At 38.0% G+C, this 18802-nt stretch overlaps 1 protein-coding gene across 1 annotated transcript in view; it reads left to right on the top strand.

The window, feature by feature from the left end:
• Positions 1-18802, top strand: part of LOC118427034 (collagen alpha-3(VI) chain-like) — a 35191-nt gene that overhangs the window by 14427 nt on the left and 1962 nt on the right. Inside the window, exons 19-44 of the mRNA XM_035836672.1 lie at positions 405-566; positions 1107-1363; positions 1889-2004; positions 2230-2291; positions 2630-2772; positions 3501-3610; positions 3997-4055; positions 4536-4669; positions 5071-5628; positions 6021-6115; positions 6453-6517; positions 7278-7411; positions 7820-7929; positions 8220-8281; positions 8552-8697; positions 9092-9649; positions 9941-10059; positions 10346-10407; positions 10958-11100; positions 11516-11625; positions 12174-12241; positions 13185-13330; positions 14181-14744; positions 17416-17522; positions 17672-17739; positions 18232-18776. Coding sequence (XP_035692565.1) covers positions 405-566; positions 1107-1363; positions 1889-2004; positions 2230-2291; positions 2630-2772; positions 3501-3610; positions 3997-4055; positions 4536-4669; positions 5071-5628; positions 6021-6115; positions 6453-6517; positions 7278-7411; positions 7820-7929; positions 8220-8281; positions 8552-8697; positions 9092-9649; positions 9941-10059; positions 10346-10407; positions 10958-11100; positions 11516-11625; positions 12174-12241; positions 13185-13330; positions 14181-14744; positions 17416-17522; positions 17672-17739; positions 18232-18776 — 4703 coding nt within the window. The remainder of the gene's footprint in view (positions 1-404; positions 567-1106; positions 1364-1888; positions 2005-2229; positions 2292-2629; positions 2773-3500; positions 3611-3996; positions 4056-4535; positions 4670-5070; positions 5629-6020; positions 6116-6452; positions 6518-7277; positions 7412-7819; positions 7930-8219; positions 8282-8551; positions 8698-9091; positions 9650-9940; positions 10060-10345; positions 10408-10957; positions 11101-11515; positions 11626-12173; positions 12242-13184; positions 13331-14180; positions 14745-17415; positions 17523-17671; positions 17740-18231; positions 18777-18802) is intronic.

Consider the following 18802-nt stretch of genomic DNA (forward strand, 5'->3'; position numbering starts at 1 on the left):
TAATGAGTTGATGCTATCCATCGATCTATAGTGTAACCTATATCTGTTGTTTTAAAAACAGGGTATCAGGTACATACTATCAAGGTAGTCGACTGACAGCGGTTTCTAACTGTCAATGTGGTACCACCATTGGTCTACTTCATATCCTTAGATATAGTCTGTTTTTGTAAACAATGGATGTATGCAGTTCCACAGATAATGGTGCACTAGCATTAATATCAGTGAGAAACTCACAGGCTAAATTTTATCTGATTTAGTAAAAGAAGCTCATATTGAAGAAATGAAGGGTTTGCTTGTGTCAATAGTTGATACAATCATTGATAACATTTTTGTGATCAGTGTTGAAAATAATTCTTCATTGTTACAATTCCTTTAATGTAACCTGGTGTTTTTCTTTTTGTAAGGATTGGCATAATCCAGTATTCCACTGATGTAAAAGCAGTCTTCAGTCTGAACTCTTATGACACATTGGAGGACATCAACACAGCAATTGATGGCATGAAGTACAAGGGTGGAGGTACCAACACTCACCTGGCTCTCTATGACCTGGTCAACAATGCATTCAGGTACCTACTAAATAGATAGAAGTACATACATGTTACACACATTTTTTACATACTTTCAGCCACTTTAAGTTATTGTGTTTGTCATTGATTCCTCTGCATATATTCTCAATACTAAGAGTGAAAGTTTTATCCACCATATAGCAAAATCAATAGATTGAGAGGATTGTCCAAAAAAACTAAGTGTAATATGTCATCAAATCAAAACAAAACAAAACAAATCAGAGGATGGGAAAAGAGTACCCTTAAAAGAATTCTAGCTTGTCTATAGCTTAAAATATGTAATTGCAATACGACTTTCTTCCAGTGTTGTTTCTTGGTTTAACAAAATAGGAATATCCCTTATACACATATGTATTTGCAGAATGCTTAGTATTGAATACCGGGTATGAATTATGTTTTTGTAAAGGTCATATGATCTTTCTAAATCTTGATATTTTTATGATTTTGGGGGCTACCTTGGAAACAAGTTTCCAATATAACGGAGGGGGCTACCCCTAAAGATTCACAGATGAATAAATAGATAAATATGTGTCCATACAGCTACCAGAACGGTGCTAGGCCTACAGCCAGCAAGGTTGCAGTCATCATCACAGATGGGATGTCCACCCAGCCCATCACCAGGGCCGCACAGGAAGTCAAGACTGCTGGGATTGTCATGTATGCCATGGGTGTCGGTAGTGGAACTGACCAATCAGAGCTGCAAGAAATCGCAAGTTCCTCGGACAGAGTTTTCAGTGCATCAAATTATGACTCCCTCCTCACTCTGACAGGAGGGCTGGCAAATAGGTTCTGTGATGGTAAGAAACTGTCTGCATTTTAATCCTTTTTTTTAAAGATTTACATGAATTGTATGATTGCCTAATTACTGTATGTTTTTGTCTCTGTCTGAAAGCAACGTTGCACTGTTTGTAATGAACATTTATTGATTGATTTTTTCAGCTGTTTACAAACAGCCAGGGTTGCCCAACTAGCCAGGGGCTATTGCCAAGGGCTAACCCTGGACATTCTTATAGTTATACTTTAGTTTCATACCTCACCTATCACACAGCCTTCTTTGGGCACCACTCAACTGGACATACCTCCTGGTCCTCTAATATTCTTATTCTATCTTGATGTCATGATACATCTAGACATTTGTGCTTAGCATCATATTGTTGCAGTGTAGATGCATTGCAAATTCCGTAGCTAAACATTTTTCTTTTAAACTCCATGTATAAACTTAATTGTTTGTCCATCCCCAACTTAGTAGATTTATTAATTCATTACATTGGGCCGTACCAGAGCGAGAGTATCTTGCTAATGTTATTTTTTTTTACAATCAGATGGCAGCAGTGTGACAAGCGTGGCCACAGTAGATCTGAGTGATGACTTCAGTGTTGACTTGTTGAACGTGACATCAGACACTTTCATCACTCTTCGAGCAACAGTTCTTGAACAGGTAATGTATTGACAAGCAAAGTTCTGAATTTTTGAGCTGTTGAGGCAATATGTATATGTCATCAGTTTGATTTGCATGTAGATTGCCTAAAGAAGACATGAACATGTTTATAAATTGAATAATCTATACCAAATGAATGTAGTAATAATTACTTAATAATGAATTTGACATACTCAGAGAATATATCTTGATGTTTACACTTTTTTTTGTTTTCTCTTGATTCAGCTGAATTTTGTGCTTGGAAACTTTTCCAACCTCATCCTTACAAACATCAACTTCCAGCCAAGGTGAGCATACTGACCTTTACAGCAAGAAATTCTTCATATACTTAAAAAGTGAAGGTTTTGAGACATTATAGCATACACAATATTCATTGGTAACTTTTAGCTTTAAATGACAAGAGTAGGATTCCTGGCATTCCTGATAAAACATTGAGAAGGTACTTTGCTCGACTTTCCGTACTTCACACAGATGTAATATTTGGTACCTGGATATTTGGTATTGAAAGGAGAGCTCCGTCATCTAATTGACTCAGTGGTTTCACAAAGGTATAAGGCTTCAAAAAGACTATCACATCACGTTTATATGCTGTCATGGTAATAAAATTGTGTTTTAATCCCCACAGCATAAGCGGCAAAGTCAGGGTGGTCTTTACCTTGAACTCTCTGGGATACATTGTCAACGAGCTGCAAATCATCATCAACCAAGTGGCCTCAACTGGGACCTTTGGCAACTTGGCAGTCACAGGTGCTACCTTCGATGCTCAAGGTACATGTACAGCTACTATAGCTTGTTTATCTAACGCTAGTTCACCTTTATCCGTGGGGTGACCTTTATTCGTTGTCATTAAAAACAGCACATTTAGTGGTATTAAGTCTGCGGCAGTGGTTTCAAATGTGCAATATTTTCAAAATGTTCCGATTTGAAACTATTGTCAGCACGGCCGTCGACTTCATATCCTTAAATACGTTTTTTACTTACAAACAACGGATATAGGTTACCCTCGGATAAAGGTGAACCAGCATTACTGATTTTTATAGTGATTGTTCATTTCAATCAATCAACTGTGGACATCATTTTTTATTTATTAAAACTAAAAATTGAAGTTGAATGAAGACTCATCTTGGTGAGTAGAATCAATAATTATACAGTTTGAACTTTGTTCCAACACAAAGAAAAACAGTATAACTTGTAAAATGGGGAAAAGTGTATAAATGTAAGTTCTAAGCATTGCATTGTAATGAATAAAGATTTACACCAAATTCAAATGTTACTTAGCAGTGCTTTCCAATGATTTAAAACTGTGTGAGACAGTGAAGTGTATGCTTATTTCAAACAGCTTTGGACATATTAAACAGTGTTATAGGAATTGATTCTTGAAAACATATTGAAAAATATTTACAGAAATGTTAGAGCTGTTTATTGCATAAAAGGGTGACAGGGATACTCTTATATTACAGTTTGAGGAATAACTGTTCTTTTCCTGCTATGGCTAGGTCCTGCAGTTCTCTATGGCATTGTGGAGGTGAATAGAACATTTACATCAGAGATCAGAAGCATTTCCAGCTATGAGGCTGCTGCACTTAGTATCTCTTTTACATACCAGGTAAGCTGATTTCAGTATCCATTATAGCACACTGAATCAGTCAAACGAAAAGAGCTAAAAAGTATAGTATAGTTTGTTCTCTCAGGGAAAAATAACAATTGGGTTATATGGGTCATTAGAGCTGATTAGTTTTTGAATCTTCCTCCTGTATGTTTGAGGCATTTTAGAGTCATTATGTACAGTTTCCAATGATGCTGTCTTTGTCCTTGGTACTGAAACCACGACTATGTTATGTCTAAAGACTTTCTGTGAGCTGTAATGCTTTTACTGCATTTATTTTTTTGTATGAACAATTCGGAACAACATGTATATGCAAGTGCAAAGTACAATGTATATACAAGGTTTAAAGGTTATGTATATCAACGAATGGCTTGTACATTTCACAGTTGCTGCAAAGCTTTACTACCAGTGTCAACTTTGCTAGGGTCACCTACATCTCTCCTGGGTATGTCTCTTTTGAGCCTGTAGCTTACAGTGTGCACTTACAATATATTAAAATCTTTCTGACTATAATCCATGTAATGCAATATAAGTATGTAAGAATATTAATTTCTTATGTACATCCATAAGTAGAAGAAAAAGGTGCAAAATGTTTATACAGTTGAGTATTTGAGAACAGGAATCTGCAAATTTAATGCCACTTAGAGATAGAACACAGAAAAAGAACTACTAGGAGAATCAAATGGCGTTTTTGCTTTCATGTCTATCATTTTTAAAAGCAATTCTGTTTTTCTAGAAGTTGAAGTCAGATTGACAGAAGGATAAGTGTGATTGAGTCCTACACAAGTGGTGATTATGACCAGAGCTGGTAGATGTCATCCAATTAAAGATACAAATATCACATTGTGTACCTTTATTGTTAAGAAGTTCCAAATACAAAATGTGGATTGGTGTCTGACTGATTTTCTTTTCTATGTCATTACAGGTATGCAGCGACGACAACCCTTGTGTCCTTTGTTACTTCAGTGAGTGCTAATGTCTCGGATGACATCCTCACCAACTTCAACGCCTCTGTGGCTGGGACCCCAATGTTCCTTCAAGGAACACTCAGTCCAGAATGTAAGTCAGGGTTATATCAACTTTTACACACTCCCTTACACTTTTGTAAGCCTTACCCTATTGGTATAATGATCGAAAGCACTAGGTCACAGAAAAATAGACATGCTCTGAAATTAGTACACCTTTTTAATATTACATTTAAAAGATTTTTATCTGATGCATTTGGCATAACCACTGGAACCACTTTTCATATTTCATCCGATAGGATGTTAAATGGAGATCCCGTGTTTGAGGAGAGCTACACCTGAAGCCCGTTAAAAAAACCCACCACACTTATCGAAAAGAGTAAAGGTTTTCCCAGGTGTAAGTGGAACAAACCATTACAGTCTGATAGTCCTTCCACAAATGTGGTAAAACTTGATAATAAAAAAAATGTGTTCCATGTTTTTATATTGTTACAGTGCCTATGTGTCCTGCAAAGATGGATGTAGTTTTTGTACTGGATGGCTCTGGCAGTGTTGGCCATGACAACTTCCAACGGATGAAGTCCTTTGTCAAGAGAGTTGCTGGGAGCTTTGCCATCGGACCATCATCAGCCCAGATCAGTTTGTTCCAGTACAGCAACTTTGTCATGCAAGAATTTGCCCTGGACACCTACGAATCCATCGGTGAGATCAACCAGGCTGTTGATGCTGTCATGTACCAAGGCGGGGGAACAGCCACAGGACTGGCGCTGTACGAAATGAGACAGTACGGCTTCTCCTTTGCCAACGGTGGCCGCCCTGGGACACGACGGGTCGCCATTCTCTTGACAGATGGCATGTCATCTGACACTGTTGACAAACATGCAATGGCAGCCTGGCAGGCTGGTATCAGCTTGTATGTTGTCGGGATTGGATCAAGTGTGGACATGAATGAGCTGCTGGCAATTGGAGGCACTCCGGACAATGTCTTTAGCCTGGGCAACTTTGGACAGCTACAAGATCTTGGCAGCCGCCTGCCAAACCGCCTGTGTGAAGGTATGTTCCAGTATTTGCTGAATCTACTCATCTATCTGGATATCATTGCACTGTGGCAAATATCCAATACCTTGTCCTGCTTTTAATTCAAAGTAGTGTTCAAATTTTCATATCATTATAATAGTGGTGACATTTCCACTCAAAGAGTAGCTACATGTAGTGAAAAAGAGTGATCTTTAATAATGCATTGCAAGCAAGAACTTAAATGAGCATTCCAAGTATTGCCGAGAGCTTTTGAATCAGTAGGAATAGCAAGGAATGATTCTGATATGATATGTAAATTTCTAATACATCTTTAATGAGTTTGCAACATGATATTTATGATATTTGACATTTTTAAATGAATGTTACCAATGTTACTAAGTGAACTAAATTCTTTGGCTTTCTTTCAGTTGGACGGAGTATGAATCTAATCCTGTCTCTAGATGTTACATCTGTGCCCTGCTCATCCATGTTACGACAGCAGTTTATGTGTCTTCAGACAGCGGTAAGAAAAATATACAAAGTTCTAAAAAAGAAATTTATTGCTAAATGTAAACATGTAATTACATAAACTTTATCAGTGATAGTATTAGGTCTAAACCAATTGCTTTGCATACATACATACATACATCTCAGGAGTTATACAATCATGTATTATATGACCGTAAAAATTTGACTTTTGCCTGTGGAAATTTTAGAGCTATCATGTATCATTAGAATACATTGTACATTAAACTGTGATACGAAAACACCAGAAAGTAACACTGCACTGAGTCTGCATGCAAGAAGTTGCGTTGTTTACTTACTGTCATCTAAATTGCATTGTATATTTTGCGTCATAGCTCAACCAGGCTGGACTTTCCTACCAGAATGGGATTCTTTCAGTGGCACCAGTCAATCTTATACGGTATGTAATAGATTACACAACTTACACTAACAATGATGATGATCATGAATGGTAAAACCATTTATTTTGTAAATACATTGCATCCGGGGAGGCTGAATTACGTATTAGTTACACTTAGTTACAGGCATAATTCCATTAAAATCTGAATACGCATCAAAATTTAACAAATTGTTAGAAACAAAGATAAAAACAACTGAAATATCCGGGAAAGCACCAATCATATGACAACTGTTGACAAAAGATATCTCAATAAGATAAATATATTAAAGTATATTACATACATACAGATTAGTCAATACAGATCCGTCAATATTACATACAGATTAGTCAATACAGATCATAAAAGCTTATAGAATTCTCAAGTATATAAGCATCTGCATCACATATCATTGTTAATAGGTACTGTACAGGTAAGACATTGTGACGGAGGTCAAAAGTTCATTACATTTAAGTGCACACTAGTTTCGTCTGATCCAGAGTGGAAAGTAGATGACGACGTTTAAGTTTATGGTGATAAATGGACAGCTTGTATTGCTATCAATGTGAAAGTCTCATTATTTGAACATATATTTTGCAAGAGAAAAGTTGAGATTACTTGAATCAAGTAACAACTATAATTATAATATATATAATAGTGTCCTTTTTCAAAATGTTTGTGAGTGAAATAAAGAGGATGTTGTACACACTATCCCAAGAACACAAGTTTGGTAGCAATGAGCATTTCATTGTATAATTATATCACAAGACTCTCATTCAACAGACCCCTGGAATACAGCTACGTTTTCCGGCTGGTTTTCTTCCAATATGCTCGAGCTGGCATCGCAAGTATCGTAAATCCGGCCACAACTCAGCTTGGAAACCTGATGGTTGCTTCAGTGAATGTCATAGATGATGGTGAGTGTGCAGGTTTTATGTGATAAAAAGGTGCAAATTGAATGTAAATGTTTTTCAAGAGCTGTTTTTTATATAACCTGCGGACATTTTTTATTGTACATGTGTTTCAGTCGCCATCATCGCCTTTTCTGTATTTTCTTGCTTGCATGGTACTTTTCCTACTCCAGAGCTGATAAGACTTAGTTGATGTAGTTGTTCGTGAAGTTTGTAATCCATCTAACATAACATAACATAACATAACTGTAACTTTAAAGAGAATGATAGAAAGAGACACTGGACTGTCAGGGACTACTTTAATGTCAGCCATATGACAGATCATACTGGAGAAACTTTATGTATTGTACCTCACCAGTGTAAACCGGATGTGTGACGATGATGATGATGTAATCCATCTATTTTTATCTGCAGACTCCCTGCCACTCTTTGTGATGGTGGAGGTGAATTACACTTTCATCCCTGAACTGAATCAGCCAAACTCTGCAGTGTTTGCCTATTGGACAAACGTTTTTGAATCAAAGGTACATTCTGGCTTCATTGATTTGTGTAGAATAGGAAAAAGTCTAATTAGTTTGTTATGAATAAGCTTAATCATTGTATTTCACATTCAATAAACATAGTTCTTGTAGGATATTGTAATTCATAACTCAGGGAACTGTATTCTCAGTCTAATGAACGTACAAAAAAATCAGTACTGATGTCATGAATTGAATTGTGTATACTTCATATCTAAGCAAAATTGTAAAATTTGCATGATTTTGTAATGCTTCAAGAATTTACATAATTTACAAATCGTTGATCCTCCCTACAGTTGACTGGGATAGAAAATATCACTGGAATACTGTCCGTCATTCCAACAGCTTTCAGACCAGGGTAACTATCTTTTCAGTACAATTTAAAAGTAATACGGCAGTGACTGCAAAATGCTAGCATTATATTTTATCCGTGGCTCATTATTTGTAAGCGTAGTGTATTATTTACAGATTGATACCATATTTATGTATTGCAACTAATAAGCGTATATGGAATAATGATGTTGCTTTTCAAGCATAGAACAGGTTAATTTGCCTTGTTGGTATTGTTGGTATTCTGTATTTTCAATAGTTAGTTGTTTAACATGAGAAACAATTATTGTTTTTTTAGGAATACGGCCACAAGTCTCATTGCAGATGTGACGTTAATTGTGCGACAAACAGCAAGCATTTTTGTCCAGTCTGCACTGGTGGCAGGATTCAGGTCTGGGGACATTGAAGGTCATCCTGTCATTGGTGGGACGGTATCCACCACAGGTAAGATAGAACAACCAACAACATGAGACCCATGTACGTTTCAGAAAGTTTAACACAGACTACCATTGCTTGGATGTTTACTCAGCATGCTTCAAAGTTACATTCAATTACACGATTAGCTTAGTAAAACGTAATGGTTTTGCAGTTTTGCTCTGATTTGAAACTGGACTAGGAAATTATCTGCCTTATACACAATGCATCATTATCTGTTACATTTGTAATGGTTCTAAATAAATGATGACTAGATATTTCGTTTTGCTGTTGTGAGGTGTTTTATTTGCTACCCAATACATTGCACCTGTAGTTTGGGTCTAGTCTCTTAAATCCACAGAGAAGTAGCCGTTTGGAACATCTTTATCTGAATTTTTATCTTAACTTAATCTGCTTCCCACAGCTCTCGCCTGCCCTGTCAAGCTGGACCTGGTGTTTATCCTGGACAGTAGTGATAGTGTCAGCGTGCAAGATTTTGAAATGATGAGACAGTTCCTCAAGAAAACCGTGGGAGACTTCAACATCGGATATGATGCAACACAAATCGGACTGGTACAGTACTCAGACGAGGCTGAAACCATATTTGCCTTAGATTCCTTTAGTTCTCCAACCTCCCTGAGGGATGCCATCGAAACCATTCAGTACACTGGAGGAGCTACCAACACCGGCAATGCTTTGGACTACATGGTACAGTATATGTTTGCTAGCAGGAATGGGGCGCGACAGGATTCGACCAAAATAGCCATTGTACTGACGGGTGGGGCTTCATCTGATGACATCAAAGCAGCAGCACAAAGGATGCGGAAATCAAGCGTGATCACCTATGCCATTGGGATCGGCAGTGAACTTGATTATGATCAGCTAGATTACATTGCAGGAGCACCAACAAGTCTGACTATACTGCAGGCATCTACTGGTCTTGTACAGCTACGTAACACCCTCTCAAGAAAGTTATGTCAAGGTTTGTAGTGTAATACAAGGCTTGATTTTTTTTTAAATGAAACGCACTAATGCTTTTTGACTCAGCTTCTGGTTGCTTTGGCCAGAAGTTACTAACATGTGCATGTACAAATTATGTTGTTTTCTTAATTATAAGCAAATATTTCACTAACAGTACACAAAAAGGGCACATTGCGCTTGTAAACAGGGTCTAATAGAATTATAGTAGTCTCATATTGTTTCAAGTTTACATGAGAGAAATCATGATGTACATGTACTGTGAGCCAGTTGCTTAAAATATTTCTTGATACAGTCAGTTCCAGTTTGCCATACATTGTGAACATCCCTGTCGAGACGTACAACTTTTCCATTGACTACCTGGATGCCAACACTTCTGCATCCCTGCAGTTGTACACTCAGTTGAATGAGGCTGTGAGTAGACATTTCAAAGATTGAATAAATGTATGGCCATCTTTTCAGAGATTTGTGAAGTATTCACAATTATAGCTCTATGATATAACATTTTTAGAATAAAGTTAGAATTCAAAGAAAATTAAGTTTTTAAGAAGAATTCTACTTAAACTTAAAGAAGGCTAAAAATTCTTAAGCTTTCAGCCTGTTGCACTGTACTATTGATGTATTGCTTAATATACACAGTGGAGTTTCAAAACACTTAATCTAAAGAGAAAGAACATTAACTGTTTCATAATTGTTTCAGGTCAACTTGAGCTTCACGGGTGTGTCAGGATTCATTGTGCAGCTTATGTCCTTTGCACCTGGGTAAGGAACATTTCAAACGTTTCGTGACTGGTAATTATGTGCAAAAAACTCAATCCCAGCAACGTACTGTATTTTTGTACATAATATATATATATATAATAGCAGTTGCAACATGGAGATACTGCATGGTAATAGTGTTTCAATCAGTGGCTAAATGTTATACAGCTATCGTGATCATGGTTTAGAATTGAATGGAAAACTGGATGCTGGTTGCTATTCATGAAGTCCAGACATCTCATATATGTATACTGTAACTGTCCCAACGCGTGTATAGCTAAGATTTATAAAAGAATAAAAATGATTTGGAACCTAAACCTCCAGGCCAGACTAAACAATGATACGAAGGAAACTGACTCTGTATATATGTTGTACATTGTTCCCTCTCCATCATCATCTTTGCCTTGCAACACTTATCATGTCAACTTTCACCTGGATGTTAATATCATAATAGTCATGAATAGAAATTAAATGCAGTCCATTAAACCAGATCATGCAATTTTATCTGGGAATTTTCGTTCATTCATTTATAACCATTGATATTTTGTTACAGGCCTTACAATTCTGTCTCAGCTATATGCCAGATGTACATCTCCCCTTATGCGGTCACTGATGTCACCACCAGATTCCAAAGTTTTAACACACTGGGAGGTCCTATACAGATCAACACGGCCCAAATAAGGGTGATAAGAGAGCGTAAGTAAATCATTTTTCATACGTTAATACATGTATGTATGTATGAACGAAATGCATAGCTAATGCTAGTTCACCTTTTCCGTGGGGTGACTTATATCCGTTAACGTTTTCGTTTTCAAATATGACATTTATCGAAATCTGGATATCAAGACAAAGAACTAATTTGAAACAGAAACAACCGTCCATCGATTTGAAATCCTTAAATACACCGGCTTTTAGATACAACGAATATAGGTTACACATCGGATAAAGGTGAACTATTGTTACATAGTAAGGGTCATTACACTTGTGCATGTGTGTATACAAATGACTGATTGTGTAATAAAACATACGTTTATGTAGCATTTTGCTAATTGAATATGGCATTGACTGCGCCTAGCCATAATACTAATAAAAATTTATTTCATGATTTCAGGAATCAGACCTCTCTACTTGCAGCTACAGCTCGTTTACAATTTCACCCGAGATCTTCAACTCATTGGATCAGCAGCCTTTGTAGATTTGTCATTGCAGCTTGAAAACGTGGTATGAAAATACTAAAAATGGCATACTGTAGTTCATTTTGCTTGACTAACTGCTTTTTGGTGCTACAGCTAGTTCATTTTGATTATACTGCATGATGTGTGTACTATTTAGACAGATGTACTCTTGGCATAATCGAAACTAGATGCTTCAAATGGTGGACATACTTCTGTTATGGAGATGCTTATATGTGTTGTTTTTACACAGAAATAAGAATGTGACATAAACAATAAGGATATATTGAATAAAGAGACTCTTTACATAACTGTTATCTCCACCAACAAGTAGGTAACCGTCTGTCAACTTCCTCATGGCACTGCAGCTCTAGGTGTCGCTGCTTACAAATGCGGCCCCCAACACTAAGTATTTACATAATATACACAGTGATTCTTTTAAGCGGTGTTCACTGTTGAGTGAGATATATGTATGACGAATCATTTGGGACAACTAAAACAGTAAAGGTTATGTGAAATTAGTCTCTTTATTCAGTGACTTACCAACCTGATGAAACAACTCATGGATTTAGGGACTTATTCTCTGTACGTTTTCAGTTCTACCTTCTGTTTGCTGGAGACCAGGATTCAATTGCTTCGGTCTCTGTTGGCCAAATAGGACCAGGGTAAGAATAAAATGCACAATGCCTAGTAGACGTTAAATGCTGATTATCATTATTATTATTACTAACCTCGAAAATAAGAAAAAAGGATGGTGGAAGTAACAAAAAATGCCAACATTGTAGAAATCATCCTAGACCTAGGCACCAGTACTATTCGATATATGCATGTGCATGGCTTTTTACATATAGACAATATCAAGGTTATAACATAACAAGATTAATGAAGTTTTAGTACAATGCATGTACATGATTTGTACATAATATATTATACTTCTAGCAATATCCAAGATGTTCAATATTTTTTCCGGACCAATGCATGTGCATGATGTTTCGCATATGTCTTGCAATATTCTGTCTAATATCAAATTTATTTTTCAGTATCGATAAACGATGATTTTGTAAAATGTATGTGCATGATGTTGTACATAGACTAACAATATCCTACCTGACTGTTCAATATCCCAAATTTTCCATGTCGATTAATGATGCTTTAGTACAATGAATGTGCATGACTTTCGTACAGTCATATACTAGAGATACCCTTACTGTTCAATATTTCATTTGTCCGTGTTGAATAACGATGATTTAGTAAAATGCATGTGATGTGCATGGTTTTGTACATTATCCTCACTGTTCAATATTTAACTTTTCCATATTGAATAGAAATCATTTAGTACAATGCATGTGTGTGACTTTGTACTTATACTATCAATATCCTAACTGTCCATTATTCAGTTATGCATGATGATCAATGATTGTATTTGTAAGAATTACCAAAACTTATCTTTTTTGACTCTCGAATGATAACAGTAAAATCACATTAATCAATGAAAGGCAATGTTCTCTGGCAGAGTGCAAATAGTCATAGTCATGTTTATTGTGACCTTATTTTGAAGCTTGTACATTGTGAGCTTTATTGTAAAGTCATGTTTATGTTCAAATAAAGGCTTACCGAAACCACCATCACAGTGGGTGTGGAGTTCCAAGCATTCAGTGCTGCAATACCGTCCGTTATTAACGTCATTGATAATGCCACAGCAACTGGAGTACTGGGTCAATTTGAAGTAACTGATTATATCATCCAAGAGACGGGTTCGTATGTTAACTCTTTGTATCAACATAATTCACGTTAGCTACCTCAGGCGGCGGCCATGATAGATCGAAAACTAGGTCAATGAGGCAAACAGACAAAACTTACATGTATTTATAAAACCAGCTCCCATTGACGTAAAATTTTCCTCCAAACGACACACATTTTCACAATAAAAGGTCAAATAATGAATATCATAACTAGTGTTATGCACCAAAAGATGTAGCGTAGACTGATCCCATGGTCCCTTAAGAGATGCAAAATAAAAACATAATAATGCAAATATTTGACAAACATGCAGCAATTCTCTTATTGTTGAATGTAAATTCCTCTATAAAGGGTTTGTAACATAATTCTCTAATGGTCAATTTTCTAACTGCCATGCTATCATTGGTAAAACTGCTAATTATGATTAACAGTCTTTTGTTTGCCACATTGACCTCGGTCGCCGCGTAAGAAAAACTGGTAACGTCCTAAATGTTTATTATCAAATTGCAAAACTATTCGACCAATCAGAAGTGAGCTACAAGGGTTGAGTAATGAATATACAGATGTTATTCATGACAATAAATGATCCACTCACTTATTGTTTTTATTCGGTGATTATAAGGACCGGGCGTTATGGCACCATATACACCTCAGATGTATAACTGGCCCTTAAAGCTATCAAATTCAAATTGAAATGTAAAAACCCGTTATACGATGTAGTTAACAGTATACAGCAGCTGGTATACAGTATAGACTCTCCATACAAAAAAGGTGAAGGGAAAAGTACAAGAATGACATTTTATGATAATACAAAACATTTTCATGTTCATAAATATGACATCAAGCCCCTTTACATTATTTCAGCTCCAACTTGCCAAGTACAGCTGGACCTTGTTTTCGTGTTGGTCGGTGGAAAGAGCGTGGGAGAGGAAAATTTTGAAAAGCAGAAAGGATTCGTCAAAAAGGTTATCAGTGATTTTGACATTGGCCCCCAAAGTACCCAAATCAGTATCATACAATATGCGGAGGATGCACAGTTGGAGATTGCTCTTGATACCTACTCCGATTCTGAGTCCATACAACGGGATATAGATACAATCAGGTATGTTGGAGGATACGGGTTGACAATGGCAGGAAAAGCCATCGACTATGCTGCAAGATACGGATTCTCACCAAGAAATGGAGCCCGTGCTGGGGCTACCAGAGTGGCTGTACTCTTCACGTATGGTACTCCACATGATGATGTTGCTGGTCCTGCTCTCAACATGCGGAAAGGGAATGTCTTTATTTACGGCGTTGCCATCAACAGTAACTTTGATTCTGACCGGCTAGTCAGCATAGCTGGGACGTCAAGAAACCTGAGACGGCTGGCAGACTTCAATGGTCTTAACGAGCTGAGAAATACATTGCCAACTGAGGTCTGCGGTGGTATGTATCATATTTATTCAAAATGCGACGGTACATGCATCATATTGTGACATGACTAATGTACGTTTTAATTTGTAATGTTTACACTGTTAATCGTAGTTTAAAATATCGAAGATCTCAAAGTAATGGTAATGTCTGATTCTAAGTATTGCTGTAAAACATCCTTTCATCCTCTTCATTTCTGTTGGAGAGCTTAGAAATACTGAGATTCACTGCAATGTACACTTAAGAGAGTACATGCATTTTCAATATTGCTTTGCATCTTTGCAAAGACGTTTTCCACGACTATGGTCTCATTCCAATGCCAGATGCTCAAGGTTTGAAGGTCCATCACTATAAAACAGCGTTAGCTATTGGTTAAGGTTTTCTTGCTTCTTCGATTAGTCCATGTCTTGTGAAATTGCACCGAAGTATCGATGAAGGTGAATATTGTGGCATTTACAGTTGGAAACAGTATACAGCGGATCATCAGCATCAACATCATTTCTGCCAACTTCAGCGTCGATCTACTTAATCCCAATTCGTCAACCTGGATTGGCCTCTTTACCCAACTTGATGACTCCGTAAGTTTGTAGATTTGAGTAGAACATTTCTCTCATGCATGGTTTTCACTTCTGTCTATTGTCTCGTCTTATTCTGTCCCCTTGGTAAACTTCACATTGCCTTTTCTGCGCAGCGCGTACGCTCTATGGACTGCATTGCGACAAAGCTGGGTATTTTGTGACTTATATGCTGCTGGTTTGAAGATTCTGCTGGTACGAGCATGAAGGTGAGCTCCTCAATATCTCTACAAGAATTTCCTGAAACTAAATGTTTCAGATAAGGCTGTGTGATATAACTGAATATCCTTGTGGGAAACCTTCACTACTACGCGTTATGCAAACTTGCGCATTTTGCATGTGCTGCGATGCTGGTTGCGATTGCAGTGTGACTTTGCCAACGTATACCTGTTCCTGTTCATAACTTCTGGTTATGATCAAACCCATGGTATTGCTGGAGAATGAGGTAACAGCTAATTAGCAGTCTTCTACGCTGCCATGCAAAGGACAAGGACGCATCATTGATATTGTACTTGAATGCTCTCACTCATACATTTCACTGCTGCAAAAGGCATATATCGAAGGTAGTTCTCTACTAATTCGTCGTTTGTCCGCCGCATGAGAATATTTATTTTTGGTCAAGGTAACTGCTCGGTCATGTTCTCTGGGCTATTCCGCAAGAAGCAACTTGTCCATGATGCATGTAAAATAACATGGACAGGGTGTTGTTAACCTGGGATCTTATCCTCTATGTGTTTGTCTGGAGTAGTCCTTATCGTCTGGCTTTGGTTGTTTGCTTTTTAAGTCTATTCCCAAGCCTTTCTTTCTTCAGTTTGATTGCAACAGTACAATACAGTATGGTACACCAGGACGCGGAATGCGTTGTGCATCATATACATTTAAAACACGTTCACTGTTACAATACAATAAGATACAAGACTAAGTGCAATGCAAATGCAATTAAAATCAATCACGGCAAAACAAATGGATGACCAATGGTGTATAGGAGGGTGGCTTGGCTGTAATAGGAAGATGGTTCAACTGGAAACAAGCCTTGCCCATAAGACTGCCGACTTAAGCCTTACAGTGTGTTGTAACTTGGAACTAGTCACCTGGATTGGTTTTCACTATTCTGTGAGCCAACACTTCTAATGCTGGTTTTCCTTATGCTTTTATGCTTGGTTGATGTTTCGTCGTCTCTCTTCGTGCTTCATGATCAAATGCATATGGAAAATGCCTGGCATGGGGGTGCCCTACTTGCCCTTCAGCAAAGTTACAAAAGCCAAGGGTGGCTGAGAAAGTCACAAAAATGCAAGGCCGTGCCGTGATTGGGATCGCTATCCGCATATGTTGAATGTTGCTCAATGTTATAATAATGATTATTGTCTGAACAGCTATCAATATTCTTCGGGAACATCCCACAACCGGTCACGCAGCTCGTGTCACTGTCTCCTGGGTAAGCCAGTCTTCTTATATTTTGGGATAGCAAAGGTTTAAGATAGCGCTTTACGTTTGTCGACGTTGACGAATGTGTGTTCATTCTATGCCGAAACTTCTATCGTTCTCTTCTCATCGTTCAACGTGGCTTGATATGATCACATTTCAGGGCAAGAAGCTCCGTTACAGCAGTTTACAGAATGGCACTGCAGACCTGGCAGCAAACAGTTGTAACAAGGCTGTTTTCAAATGTCCCTGCAACCTTTGGAAACGTCATGGTCGATTCCACGGCAACAGATCTTACATCTGAGCGTAAGTATAATGCATTGTCAAGCCCAATATTACTGTACATTTAACCGGAGGTACCTAGCATATGTTTTTGGTATAAATTAGCAAGATGTAAATGTTCTCAGCGTAAGAATAGAGATCGGGGGAACAGTCCTTTAACTACTGAGGTTTCCAGTCGAAATAGTACTGTAATGTGTTGCAAGCAAATTAGATTGTAACTCAATACATAGGACAAAGTTCTGCAGAGATGTCTTCTATCAACTAGAGTTTCAATAGCAATTTAAGTTATTAAGATTATTTCTTTTAGATCCATTATTAGATCCATATTAAGTTAGATCCATTTCTTTTGGATTACATACTTGCTGTTCATCATCATGTATCAAGGATTAAATCGTTTCTTTTTGCAGAGACCACAACCATCTTTCTCAGGCTAAGCCTGAATATCACATACACGGTGGAGTATCAGACTCTTGGATCTGCTTACAACATCTTGGTATCCGAGATCGAATACAAGGTAAAGTGCCAGTTGTAATATTGAGCTAAATAGCAAAACTAACTTAAAACTCATTTAGAACAAAAACTTGTAAATGAAATTAATGCTTGCGTTTACAATGAATATGCAGTTTTACAGTTTTAAGCACTGCTTTTTTTCGTAAATTGCAGCTACTCAACGAGTTCTCCACAAGAACTAGATCGGCAGTGTTTCTACGCGTGACACAAATCCTTCCGGGGTAAGTAAGCGTAAGAATTTGCTGCAACTGTCAAATGTGATAGTGATATCTTTAAAGACGTAGAATAAAACTAAAGAAATACAATACTCTTTACCGTGGGGTGGCATTAACCTCCTTCTACGTATTTTCTGTTGTGTAAAATAGTCATCATACAAAAATATCACCCACGCACTGTGTCCAACAGTTCGATAGCTGCAACTACTACAGTCGACGTTGAGGTAGTGGCCACGACATCCGCAGTATCAGCCGTCCAAACAATGCTGACCAATATTACCGCACCTGGCCAAATACTTGACGGCGCCCCTATCATCACTTCACAAGTAGCGTTAACAGGTAAAATTTGCAGCAAATGCTTTTTTTGACCATTACAGTGAGGGAGAGGTGAAGAAATGAGTACATCATTTGTTGCTCGCCTTTCTTGAACTCTTTCTTGTGATGTGCATAAGATGGCAAGTGATTCTCTGGTCTTGCTATTTCAGCTCCACTTTGCAGCGTCCAAGTGGATCTTGTCTTCGTCTTGGATGGTACGGGTAGCGTGGGAGCCACGAACTTTGAGAAAATGAAGACCTTCGTGCAGAAGATGATCAGCGACTTTGATCTTGGACCCGAGGCAACTCGCATCGGTGTGGTGGTCTATTCCAACCGGGCATCACTGGAAATCAGCTTGGATGCCTATGACGATCAAGAAGCGCTGCAAGATGCGGTCGCCGACATCGCATATCCGGGCGGTTACACTCTGACAGGGGCAGCCATCGACTACACCACCACCTTTGCCTTCTCTACTAGAAACGGTGCTCGGGACGGAGTGAGGAAAGTAGCCGTCATCTTGACCGATGGAGTATCATATGATGACCCTGCGGAGCCGGCCCAGAGTATGCGCAAGGCGGCCATCATCACCTATGCCGTGGGGATCGGTAGCAACCTTGACCGTGACCAGTTGGACGTGATTGCCGGAGTGCCAGACAACCTATTTGTACTGGATGACTTCAGCATGCTGGACAACCTACGAACCACCCTGCCCACTCAAGTCTGTGACGGTTAGTATGAAGTTGGATGTGCCTAA

The sequence above is a fragment of the Branchiostoma floridae genome, chromosome 12 (assembly GCF_000003815.2).
Source record: "Branchiostoma floridae strain S238N-H82 chromosome 12, Bfl_VNyyK, whole genome shotgun sequence".
Lineage (NCBI taxonomy): Eukaryota > Metazoa > Chordata > Leptocardii > Amphioxiformes > Branchiostomatidae > Branchiostoma > Branchiostoma floridae.